The following is a 13,371-nucleotide window of genomic DNA, read 5'->3' as shown; positions in this document are numbered from 1 at the left end:
ATAGATTCTCTGGGTCGGGTTATAGGAATGGTTGATGATTTCTCCACCCTTGATAAAGTTGTCCTTACGAAACAGGCGAAGTGGGCTAGCTTTCTGTTGGGCGAGGAGGGTCCCTGTACCCCCAAGCTTGTAATATCCAACCTGCAAAAGAACAAAAGCAAAGAGATGAGGATATTGGTTGCCACGTGTAGTTACCACTTACCTGCTTGCCTGCACATGATGATATCGGCTTGAAATCTCACTACAGCATCTCTGCAAAGGAAAGAAAGGAAAAAACAGTTAAAAAGCAATCCTTTAAATGGACTATGGAATTTTTGGCCATGTCTAGAGATTAATGAATATGTATCTATATAATTGTTGTACTTATTAAACATTGTTATCTGTGCACTGTTTGGATATATTGTAGGATTGTGTATAGCTAGAGCATATTAACTGTTATTTATGTACTAGAATATATTCATATTTTTATATCGGATATATTTATTCACTCAATGCCCGTGCCACTTTATAAATATACATGTATGAGAATACTAGTATTTTTGTACTATTGACATTTTCCCGGTGTTTTGGGGAGAGGTCCCCATTTTTCCTGTGCTTTCTCCCAGCGGTGCCTCTTTCTTGTGTTTGTAGGCCAAAGTTAAGCAACTTTCTGGGCTTGAGTGCTGAAAAATTCAGCTGTCTACCTGTGAAGATGTTGCCTTGGGGGCAGGGGGGAGGAATAATCATGGGATGTGCTTGGCCAGACACACTGGGAGTAAATCAAACTTCATCAATGCTGCCATCTCATCTTGGTCACAAAGGCAGAGAACCAGCCCTGCGTGCCATGCAGAGTGGTCTGGAACTACACTGTTCACTATGTGATGCCTACTCCTGCTCTTGATCAGGAGCAAATGGAAATTTTCCAGCCAGTAATATGTTTACCATTTATACTAGACCGTCACAGAGCTTAGGTAAAGGAAACAAACCTGCACCAGATTTAAATAGTGTACATTTACTTCAAACCCTGCTTCTTTTTATGCTGTAGACAACAATCTCCAGAATCTAGTGACAGTTACCACCAAGACTTTCTTGCGGTACCACAAGCTGCACATCCTCATTAAAAGCCTAAGAAAGTTTTACCCGGACCTTAAGCTGATTGTGGCAGATGACAGCGAGCATCCAGAGAAGATTGAAGAGGCCAATGTTGAACATTACATCATGCCCTTTGGAAAGGTACCAGTGTGGGGGGCTTCTCCTTTTCTTACTAATCACTAATGGGATTTCCTGGCTACTACTGAGTAGGGATGTGCGATTTGGTATATACTGTTTAAAAATATACCCACAAATACTTTTTTTTGGTATTATTCAGGTATGTCCAGCTGTATCCATCTTATTCAGGTATATTCAGAGAAACCAGTATTTATTCCTGAATAATCTGGATATAATTGGGACTATCTGGGAATCTCATTTTTTCTCCTTTGCAGGTTTCCCAGGCAACAGGAGGAGAAGGGGAGGCAGCATTACTGTGTGTGTCTCCATCAGTCTTGCCATTGCTGGGTCTGGCTGGCTGACTTGATAGTTACTATGGGCTTGCCAGGTTGGCTGCTGGGATTCTCTGGTTTAGCGTTGGTTCTGTTGGGCTTGCATTGGCCCTGGGGTCTATCTGGCATCTCTGAGTGACACTGGCTCTGTTGGGCTTGTAACAGTGTCCTGTGCATCAGTTTAGTTTCCACTAGGATTCTCTTGTTTAGCAATGGTTCCACTGGGATTCTCTGGTTTGGCATTGTTGTGCTGGGATTCTCTGGTTTGCTGTTGGTTCTATTGATCTTTGTTGGTTCTTTTTACATTAGGAGGATTTTAGTCAGTGTTTGCTGTTGTGTGTTTGGCTAAAGCTTCCTGTGTCCTGGAGAAAGCCTTGGATCTTGTCCTCTGTAGGAAACAATGGAGAGTGGCTGGGGCCACCATGTTCAGGGGCCTGGAATTAGACCTTTTGGTCCGATTTGTTTAAAACTTAGTGCACACCCTTATTGCTGAGGTTGACAATTCTAGGCTTTCAGAGATCTCTGCAGCTAAAAGATGCCTGACAGGCTGCAGTTCTGCTGAACTTGAAATCCTCAGGTTGGATCCTTTCAGTTGGTTCGGCTCATCCCCACAGAAGTTCCAGAACTGAGTGGCAAAGCTGGTTGGATTCAACTCCTTGTCTCCGTCCCCAGCTATCAAAAGGGACATGAGACTACTGTAACTAACAAAACTAGAACTAGAAGGAGGGAACAGGGGTCAACCAGGTGTGAGGGGGAGTGAAAGAAAGACATGAGCTCTGTCACTCCCCCCACCCCTCAAAGCTGTTCATAGTAGGGTTGTCAACTCCTAGTAGCAAAATTCCTGGAGATGTAGGGGTAGAGCCTGGGAAGGGCAGGGTTTGATGAAGGCAAGGAGCTCAGCAGGGATGCTGTGCTGTAGAACCCACCCTCCAAAGCAACCATTTTCTCTGGTGGAACTGATCTCTGTCACTTGGAGATCAGTTGTAATCCTTGATCTCCAGGCCCTACCTGGAAGTTGGCAACCCTAGTTCATAGGTGCTTCCCTCCAGTGTCCTCCAGCATCCTTGTTTCTCTTTATTCCATCTTGTTTGGAGCACACAGACCCCAATTCCAGCACCGGAGTCCATAACTTGGAACGAGAAGTGTTTGAATAGCGTTTTGGTGCTCCACGTGAAATAGCTGGGAGATCCTGGTAGCGGGGAGGCTCCCCTGGTAGTGGGAAGAAAAGGAGGCACCCTCTCCTTTATCAAGTAGCATCCAAAACCAGAAGCCACGTAATACCTTTTATTAAGACTGACCAAAATGATACAACACATTGTGCAGGATTTTCTTGATCAGGTTGGATATTAAAATAAAAAGGGTATGTGAGAGAGAGAGACAGCTTTCAGGTCATGGTGTTAATATCTCTCTGTCTGCATATGATACTTAGTAGAGAGGCACTGGGTGTGGTAAGATATTATCCAGTTGTAGCCTATGGTGTTTAGTTCCAGAGCAATGTCCAGTGGACTGGTAGAATAGCTTCCTACATTTCCAAAAGGGCTGGCCAACCACTGAGAAAAGAGCTCTTTAAAAAAAGCATACCACTGAGGCAGCTATTTGGTGTGCTCAGTAGGTGGCAACACAAGGTGGGGCCTTTTGGGTGGTGGCACCAAGATTATGACATACCCTTTTCCTATGACACCTGATTGGCTTCCTCTGTTATGGCTGTCAAGAAAGCTGCTAAAATCTATTTGTTTTATTACTCTCTTTACTTTTTGAAGTCTTACCTTTTCAGTTATGCTGTTGTTTGTTATTTTTTTTATTCTGGGCAGCATTGTATATTGTAGTAGAAGGTTTTCATACTCTTGTTGAGTATGAGGTGCCCAAAGGCAAGAAACAGTTATTTTATCAAGTGGAAAAGAGCAAGACTCCAGTAGCTCCTATAAAACTAACAAAATTAGTGGTAGGGCATAAGCTTTTGTGAGCTCATACCCTACCACTAATTTTGTGTGGCTCGCAAAAGCTCATACCCTACTACTAATTCTGTTAGTCTTAGAGGTGCTACTAGACTTGCTCTTTTCCACTGCTACAGACAGACTAACACGGCTACCCATCTTGATCTTGTTTTATCGAGTTAATTATTTTTGCTTCCTCTGCCTCTTCCTTGTTTATTTCATCCCAACAGGGCTGGTTTGCGGGAAGAAACCTTGCTATCTCTCAGGTGACAACCAAATACTACCTCTGGGTGGATGATGACTTCCTGTTCACTGAAAATACCAAGATCGAGAAACTGGTCAAAGTATTGGAGAACACCAACTTGGATATGGTATGGATATTTGGGCAATACTAGGGGCACCCATCAGACCTGGAAGGGGGGGGGAGTCCTATCCCTTTATTTATTCGGTTCATTTATCTCCCCCCTTTCTCTACAAAGGGGACTCAAATCAGCTTACAATATTCCCTTCAACTTTGTGCTATTCTTATCCTATTGCATTGTTTATTAAATGTCCCAGTTGCAGATCATTATGACTTACACTGTGTAATCCACCAATGATAAAGATTGGCTATAAATAATGTAAGTAAATAAAATAACAAATAAACAACTCTGCAAGGTTGATTAGGCTGAGAGTGTCTGACTGACCCGAAGTCACACAGTGGACTTCCATAGCAGAGTAGGGATTTGAAGTTGGGTTCAACTGTAACTGTTACACCTTGCTGCCTCTCAATAGAGGCTGAATGGGCTGTTATTTGCCCCCATGCCATGAAATGCTTCAACTGCCTGTTTCCAAACATTTAGCTGCACTATGCTCAGATTTGTATTCCTGGGATCTTTTCAGTTCCTGTTTCTTTCTTCGACATCTATGTCATCTATATCTACTCCAACTGGTATTACTAAGAGCTACAACCAGACTCCTGCTACACCCGTAGCATGAGTTCACATTTTGTAATGACTAGTAACCTCCCAGAGCAACAAGTCAAATAAATTGGTTCGTTCTGTCCCTGTAGTCATTTGCCACTATTTAGCATGAGATGAGTTACTCTTCCCACTGGATTTTAGCATGCTTAATTGTCTGCTAGAAGGTGCATACTATTACAAGTGACCCAAATGACTCCTATCTGAGTCTCCAAAAGCTAAAAAGAAGAATAAGGCATCTACTGCCCTTCATCCCATTGACAAACCAATGCAACATGAATACAGTGTGCCACAAGTATAGTGTTGAAAGGTGTTTGTAGAGCAAATAGTTCAAGATTCTTCACTCTGATGCCCCATTTTTTATCCAAAGAGCTTGGTGGAGGGGGGTGGGCACTACAGGCATGGGGTGATAACTAAGTTTGCTTTTGCAAGTGAGTCCAGCAACACACTGTGAGGGGGCGGAGGGTGTCATACCATACATTCAGGCTCACTGCCAAGTTATTTCATTTACTTCTTTTATAGCCCACCTTTCCAGCTGAGTCTCAAGACAGATTACAGAATATAACACAATCAGATAGCGGAGCCCTCCAAATAACAGTGTAGTAGGACTAGGAAGACAGGATTGGACAACAATGTAAAAAAACAGAATCTCTTTAAGGCATGGCCATAATACAGAAAGTGGATTACAAATGCAGCAGAAGGAAGGTGCAGCATACAAAAAAGCATTGCAACAGCATCGTCTTTCACTCCAAGTATGGCCATCAGTCTTCATTTCAGTGTGAATACGATCTATCAGCTAATCCATCTGAATAGAAATCTAAGTGGATGCAACTGTTTTGTGTTCCACAACTTGATTATGGCAGCTCCTGAAAGCTCCAGAACAGGAAAGGTGCTTTTATATAACAGGATTGTAGTGTATTGGCATGCTCATTGCATGTTTCATTTGGCTTTTACTGCATTGTCTTCTCTCTGTTTGTGAACCACTTTCTGTCTTGTTTATAGTATATCATGCTTTAGACAGGTTTTTTTCGTTTGCATCATTTTCTAATTTGGTTATCCTTGTCCTATTGCAATGTTCATTGGATGCTTTATGCTGTCCACTTGCATTGTTTTTAATATTTTGTAATCTGCCTTGAGCCTCAGGTGGGCTATAGAGAAAGTAAATAAAATAAAAGTAAAATAAGGGGCAAGTCTGACCTCAATAGCCCAGGCAAGCCCGATCTCATCAGATCTTGGAAGCTAATTGGGTTGGCCTTAGTTAGTAATTGGATGGGAGAACTCCAATGAAGAGCAGGGCTGCAATGGCGAACCACCTCTTTTAGTCTCTTGCCAAAAAATCCCCACCAGGAGCCGCCATAAGTCAGCTATGACTTTATGGCATTCTCCACTACCCAGGGGCAAAGAAACCACTCTGACTCTCCTTACAAATGACATACTCTGGTGGTTTTCATACTTGAAAGTACCTGTTTCATTGAGGAACCTCTATGTGTCTATTGTGTGTAGTGCATATCGGATTTGAGAGTGCATTTTGAGCCAGTGTGGTTTAGTGGTTAAAGTGTTGGAGTACAATTGGGGGAAACCCAGGTTCAAATCCCTACTCTGCCTTGAACTTTGCAGGGTGACCTAGGGTGATTCTTTCAACCTAGCCTACCTCCATGGGTTTTTGGAACAATAAATGGAAGAGGGGAACTAGCCAACATGAGCTGCTTGAAAGAAGGGCTGGGTTAAATCTCTTAATATTCCATTGATGGACTTTTCTGTTGCCCTGAGGGATCCAAGAGTATGTCCTGAGACAGAACACACAGGCCACTACTGCTGAATTAGATAGGAAAAGATGACAAGGAAAAAAGATGGATCTGAAAAGGATGTTTTTAAGGGAAGAACCCTGCCCATCATCACTAGCTGCTCATTAAAGGATACATCCTAGGGAGTTTCCAAGGAAAAGCACTCGGTTGGCTCAAGACCGCTCTTATCGCTTAATCTAGTGGAATGGTTAGGAAAGGGGGGGGAGGTGGTTTTCCTTGCTGAGAACTTCCTTAGATCCAGGTTTCCCTGGATAGTACCCTGGTAATCAGCCATCACCACTCAGGTACCTCCTGAGAACATCTAGACTGACCCACTGAGACGCTGCCCTTCCAGTACAATCCTAGCACAATAACAAAGTAACAGTGTGGAAACCCTGGACAATACCTTATGGCAAATTAAACAGCACCCAAGTGGTCTGACACATGGGGAAGGGATTCAGAGAAATATCCCAGAGAAATGTATTGTACTAAGGAAACCAAAAAATGTCTTTTTAGAAAGGTTTATTATAGAAAAAAGGGGAAATGGTGGGTGGATTCAAAAGGGATAGGAAAGAGGACAAAATACAAAACACAAAGAAGAGCATGTACAGAGTTCCTTGAAGCACCAAGATAGTGAAGGAGGTCTTGGGGGGCCTCCAGATGTTAAGCTGTACCAAAGTGGGAACAAAGAAAGTCTAGAGCTCCCAAATATTTATGGACAATGGAGTCTGACCTAAGCCAGCCTCCTTGATGACATTGATTACTGGATCTAAACAATCCCCAGCAAAGCTCCATCTCTGATGTCAGAGACTATTGCTATCAGTCAGAGAATAATTACAGGATACTCCCACCATATTCATGGCTCGCATTTGCATGACAAAAAGGGAATCTGGCCCAGATCAGTTGCCCTTTGTCAAAAAAGGATTATGTTGGCCAGATAGCCTCAATGTAGAATGAGGATAAAATATTATTCTCATGTAAGCTCCAGGGGACCAAGAACCCAGATGCTCTAGGTGGCGCTCTTGAGCCATATTGAATTTTAGGATTCTGTCAAACTCACCCAATTCTTGTTACATGCAGAGGAGTTAGCCGTGTTGGTCTGTGGTAGCAAAATCAAAAAGAGTCCAGTAGCACCTTTAAGACTTGTATCATGCATCTGACGAAGAGAACTTGATTCTCGAAAGCTTATACTACAATAAAATTGGTTAGTCTTAAAGGTGCTACTGGATTCTTTTTGATTTTGCTTCTTATTACAGACTCCGACTCACATGACTATTGTCCATGCAGATCCCATGATCCTCAGTGCAGCCTTTTTGAGTGCCAAAGCAGAACCTCTCTTCCTTTTTTTTACCAGCAGAAAAGCTGCTTGAATCCAACCGATTATTCCAACTAGGGTTGCCAGCCTCCAGGTGATGACTGGAGAACTCCCGAAATTACAACTGATCTCCAGGTGACAGAGATCAGTTCACCTGGAGAAAATGGCTGCTTTGGAGGGTGGACTCTATGGCATTATACCATTCTGAGGCCCCGCCCCTCCCCAAACCCTGCCCTCTCCAGGCCTCCCATCCCCAAATCTCCAGGAATTTCCCAGCCTGGACCTGGCAACCCTAATTCCAACTATCCTCAAAGGACGGATCATACTGGTTCCAATTGAGGCAATATTCCTAACATCTGGCTACATAACAAAGCTGAATCTTCTTTACAGGTTGGAGGCAGCGTATCTGGGAATGACTTCAAGTTTAAGATTTTCTATGAGGAAGGGGAAGATGGCAGCTGTCTACATATCAGAAGCGGTTTCTATCACTCTTTGGAAGGTTTTCCCAACTGTGTGGTCACTGCCGGAGTGACTAACTTTTTCCTTGCTCGTACAGAGGAGAGCAGGCGTGTTGCTTTTGATCCAAAGCTGCAGAGGGTGGCTCATTCAGGTAAATGAAATGGTAATATCCTTATTCTCCCCCAAATAGTTTCTATGCTGGAGCAGTCTATCAAGATCTGCTGGAAGCAGGTTTCTATGGTCCACAGGTCTCTAAAATCCTGAACACTGCAACCTTTGAAAGTTTAATGTTGCTGGTCCTTATGTTTGTAAGCATGCAATTCCTTAAGTAAGCTATTCTTGGACTTCTCAAAGTGTCCATTTCCCAGGTAAGAAAATTAAATTTCTAAGCAAACCTCCTCAAATGCTAGATGGAAGGTTCAGCTTGCAGTGGTGATTTTTTTGTCACTTCTCAAGAGTAATGGATGAGTCCCCTCATTTTCTGTAAAACAAGAGCTTGAAAACTCTCTCAACATACATTTAAAATAAGCCTGGGGAGGCAAGAGGCCAAATCCAAGTGGATCATTCAAATTTATTTTCTCAAACCTCCTCCTTAAACCTTTTGAGATTTCCTTCCAAGTTGTTGCACGATTTCCAGGTTCAACTATTCCAGAAAATTGTATTACCCAGAAAACATAAATGCAATATTTTGTCCCAGTTATTGCTGTCCACCAATTCTATAAGTTGCATTCCAGCTCTGTCTAGCTCTGCTGGCCAAAATTTCAGTATTCTGTGTCTTTATTAATTTTTTCCATGTCTGACTGACTTGTTTTTCTCTTCTCCCTCAAAATCTTTGCTCCAGAATTTTTTATGGACGGACTAGGAAACTTACTGGTCGGCTCCTGCAGTGACGTTTCTATAGAGCATCAGAATCGGGCCCCTGCAACTGATTCTCTGCTGGTTGATGTCGAAAGAAGTTATAACAAATTCCGAACCAATACCCAGGAACAGATGAGATTTAAATTGTCTTTGCACTACTTTAAGAACAGGTTGAAATGCTACACAAGGGTGTGATAACCACCATCCCACTTAAGTGATGTTTCTGGAAGGAGTTAAACTGACAAACTAGATTCAATAACAGTGAGCATCTTGGTTCTAAAAACCACCCCTTCTGGCTGGGGCCAGAATCAGCAAAAGACCTCTGCTCACTAACTGGAACCTACATTCCATTTGATATCAGTCTGTGCCACTTCCTTCTTGTAGGACCCACTGAGGGAATCACTACCAGGCAATGAAAGTCTGAACTGCTATTCATTTTGGTTGCTGGTGCCATTGTAAAATAGCATATTCAACACAGCAATTAAACATGCCAATCCTGTGGGTCAAGATGGCAGCCACTATGAATCTGGGGATGTTGAAAGTCTGTGAGAGACCAAGAGCCGCAACCTCTTTTGCTCTTACAGTGGAACTCATGCTGCAAAACCTTGCCACAGCCTATGCTCTAAGCTAACATGCTTAAAATGACTTGGAAAAACAGGAAAAGTGTCTTCACCTTTAATGTGTGTGGGGGGTATTTTTTTAAGGTTGTGTTTAGATCCTATTTTGTATTTCCAGTTAAAAGGCACCAGATCTGCCATCCTCAACAGAGTTACACCCTTCTAAGCCTTCAACAGACTTGTGTACATATGCACGTGTCATCAAGATGCAAGATACAAAGAGGCTGTCAAGGCAAGTAGGAAGGAGGGTGGTTTGCCGTTGCCTTCCTCTGCAGCCTTCCTTGGTGGTCTCCTATCCAAGTACCAACCCTGCTTAGCTTCCAAGATCTGACAAGATCAGGCTATGCCATGCCACCATCCTTCCCTCAATGGGCTTAGAAGGGTGTAACTCTGTTTAGGAGGACATTGAGTCCATTGTGCTGGGCCAAATGCACAAACTGCTAAGAACTTGATCATATGAGCTCCTGCCATTTGGAATGAGTTGTCTCCTTCGAGCTATTCCCCAGGCTTGGCTTTGTCCCAGATCCCCCCGTGCCAGGTGGTGATCCTTGTTTGGGCTCAGCCATGTAGGCATTGGCTCTGAAATTGTGCTTCTGTATTTTGGGCTACCAAGTCTCTGCTGCATTGGCCTTCCAAAGCATGACACTAGCTTGTTATGATGGGCTGGCTCAGACGCCCTTTTATTGCAAAGTTTTCTTTCTGATGCAATCCCAGAAGACTGTTCCAAGTCATTCTTTTTTTTAATAGAAATTTTAATTTTATTAGCAAGATTAAAATTCCAGTAAAAAAAGGCTGAAAAAAGTAAAGAATACAGAAAAAAGACAAAGATTAGAAATAACAAAAAAGATACATATTTCATTTTCTATTTTTCTCCAAAATTTACCTTTTCCAAAACTGCCCTTCTATTTATTGTTCCCAAATTTATCTTCTTAAAAATCAAAGCCACAAATCATCAGTTCATTTTTCCTTGTCTCATGCAGAAAGTCAATAAGGGGTTTCCATTTAACTATAAAAATAGACAATGTTTTATCTCTGATCAGAGCTGTAAGTTTAACCATCTCCGCTGTCATTTTCATAATCCAGTCCTCCATTGAAGGCAATACTGTACTTTTCCATTTTTGCACATATAAAATCCTAGCTGCTGTAGTCATATATAGAGATAAAATACCATGTTGATTTTCCAACTGTTTATCCATTAATTCCAACAAAAAGGCTTCTGGTTTAAATTGTATATTGATCTTCAAAAATGTTTGCATTATCATATGAATCTGTGACCAAATTTTTTTAGCTTTAGAGCAAGTCCTCCAAAGATGGTAAAATGTTCCTTCATGTTGCTCACATTTCCAACATTTGTTTGACATACCTTTGCTCATTTTTGCTAATTTATCAGGAGACATATACCACCGATACGACATTTTATAGACATTTTCTTTAAGTGTGGACCTCAAAGTAAATTTGAGCCCCTTTACCCACATATTTTCCCACTGGGCCATCGGTATATAATACCCAGTTTTTAACCCATTTAACCATGCAATATTTCACAGATTCTTCTTCCATTTCAAACTTCAATAAAAGTTTATACATTTTGGAAATAATGTGTTAATCATTTTTTTCAAACTCTGTCTTTTCAAAATTAAAGCCCCATAATTTTTTATCTGATTTGATCTTTCTAGAAGCTGAGCATAGAAAAACCATTGACATTTATAACCTTTCGCTATTAAATCCTCGTCTTCAATTTACAATCTCCTTGAGAGAATTCTAGTAAGTCTCCGTAAGTCAACTATCCCTGTTTGGTAGTCATGTTCCTTCTATAAAATGCTTCCTGCGTTGAAATCCAAAGCGGTGTCTTCTGTGATAACCTCAAGATGGCTCTCCTAATATAATGATTTTTGAAGTCGGCATTGACCTTTACTTTATCATAACACAAATAAGCATGCCATCCAAATCTCAGGTCATGACCTTCCAATATCAAGAGCCTCTCATTTCTCAGAAGCATCCATTCCTTCATCCACATTAGACACGAGGTGGTGTAATAAACCTTCAAGTCCGGTAAATCTAGGTCACCTCTTTCCTTCCCATCTTGAAAAATTTTATATTTAACTCTTGGTTTTTTCCCTTGCCAGATAAATGTTGAAATATCCTTTTGCCATTGTTTAAATGGTACATCTGAAGTTAACATAGGTATTGTCTGGAAGAGGAATAACATTCTAGGAAAAACATTCATCATAGTTCCTGGCGAAACGTCAGGAACTACAATGCCAAGACCACGGCAATACAGCCCGGAAAACCCACAACAGCCATCGTTCTCCGGCCGTGAAAGCCTTCGACAATACATCGACAATACATTCATCATAGTAACTGATATTCTCTCCAACAAGGACAACTGTACTCCATTCAATCTTAACGTGGTTTTTTATTTCTTTTGATGTGTTTTTTAAGGTGTTTTTAATGATGTGTATATTTGTATTCTGTTATCCACCCTGAGCCTGCGAAAGCAGGGAGGGCAGAATATAAATACAATAAATTAAATTAAATTAATTCCCATGTCTTAACATAATTATTTTGAAACAGCATACAGTTCATCCCCGTCAGTGTGATACCTAAATATTTTACCTTTTTTTCAACCTTAAAATCTGCTATTTTCATCAATTCTTCCTGATTTTTAATGTCTACATTTCTTGTCAATATTTTTGTTTTCTGTTCATTTATTTTAAAGCCTGCCAGAGTACTACTCTTTCAACTTCTCCATCAATATTTCAGTTTCCTCTAATGGTCTTCCAGGATTAAGACTAAATCATCTGCGAAGGCTCTTAATTTGTATGACTTTTTAAATTTTTACGCCTGTAATCCTTTCCTCCTGCCTAACGACTCTATTCAGAACCTCCAACACCAAAATAAAGAGTGACAACATCCTTAACGTGTTCCTTTTTGAATCTCACGATTTAGTTAATTCTCCATTAAAATTAATTTTGGCATTCTGTAAAGTGTGTATCGATTTCACCTATTTTATAAAATTCTCTCCAAAATTAATCTTTTCTAATGCCTCAAACAGAAAAATCCAGGTCAAATTGTCAAAGGCCTTTTCAGCATCCAAGAAAATTAGAGCTGCTTGTTTTTCATTATGTTTATCCAGATATTCCAGAGCAGAACCACAAGTGACAAAAGGCACAGATTGGACACTTGTCAGCTTCCCTCAAGTTTTGATGGGAAATGTAGGCATCCTGGTCTCGCAGCTTCGCTCTCTGACTGCTGTCCAATGGACTTTTCAACTGTCACTTGTCCAACATTCCGCCAAGCTGCCTACATTTCCCATCAAAACTTGAGGGAAGCTGACAAGTGTCCAATCTGTGCCTTTTGTCACTTGTGGTTCTGCTCTAATACAGTTCTGATGTTGTCGTTCAACTGTCTTTTAGGTAAGAAACCACTTTGATCTTCATGAATAAATCTTTCTGCTAAAATTGTGGTAAATAATTTATAATTATTCAGCAATGATATATGTCTATAATTTTTTGCTAATGTCAAATCTTGCCCCTCTTTAGGTATCAGTGTAATGTTAGCATCTTTCCAGTCTCTGGCATTTTTCCTCTGAGTCATTCTTGAAGATAGTGATGCAACTCAAGATGTTAAGTAAGCTAGGCCTCAAAACAACCTCCTTGATACTTCTGGAAGCTTTCCCTTGTTTGCAAGGGTTTTTTTTGCCCATTGTGAAGGAGAACGGATGCAAGAGCTACACACAGGCCCTGCACCCCTGCCAGCCTGGCTGAGTTTAAAAACGGCAGGGGTGGAAGTGGGGCAGCCCCTCCTCCCCCAGGTTAGGACTTGATAGAGGCAAGCCCAGCTGGGAGAAGGAAGGACTGCAGGGAATGAAGGTTACCTAGGGCAGACCAAGGGAAGACTTACCTGCAGGCAGCTCACTGAAGGAAAG

General features: G+C 41.4%; 1 protein-coding gene across 2 annotated transcripts in view; it reads left to right on the top strand.

The window, feature by feature from the left end:
- The window catches only part of B4GALNT2 (beta-1,4-N-acetyl-galactosaminyltransferase 2), a 57,716-nt gene extending 45,131 nt beyond the window's left edge, over positions 1–12,585 (top strand). For both annotated transcript variants that reach the window (XM_054992952.1, XM_054992953.1), the window contains exons 8-11: positions 1,025–1,212; positions 3,685–3,825; positions 7,903–8,122; positions 8,813–12,585. In XM_054992952.1, coding sequence (XP_054848927.1) covers positions 1,025–1,212; positions 3,685–3,825; positions 7,903–8,122; positions 8,813–9,024 — 761 coding nt within the window. In that variant the 3' untranslated portion in view covers positions 9,025–12,585. The remainder of the gene's footprint in view (positions 1–1,024; positions 1,213–3,684; positions 3,826–7,902; positions 8,123–8,812) is intronic.
- Positions 12,586–13,371: the final 786 nt, after the last annotated feature.

Source organism: Eublepharis macularius, chromosome 12 (genome assembly GCF_028583425.1).
Source record: "Eublepharis macularius isolate TG4126 chromosome 12, MPM_Emac_v1.0, whole genome shotgun sequence".
Lineage (NCBI taxonomy): Eukaryota > Metazoa > Chordata > Lepidosauria > Squamata > Eublepharidae > Eublepharis > Eublepharis macularius.
This window is presented reverse-complemented; position numbering and strand designations above follow the sequence as displayed.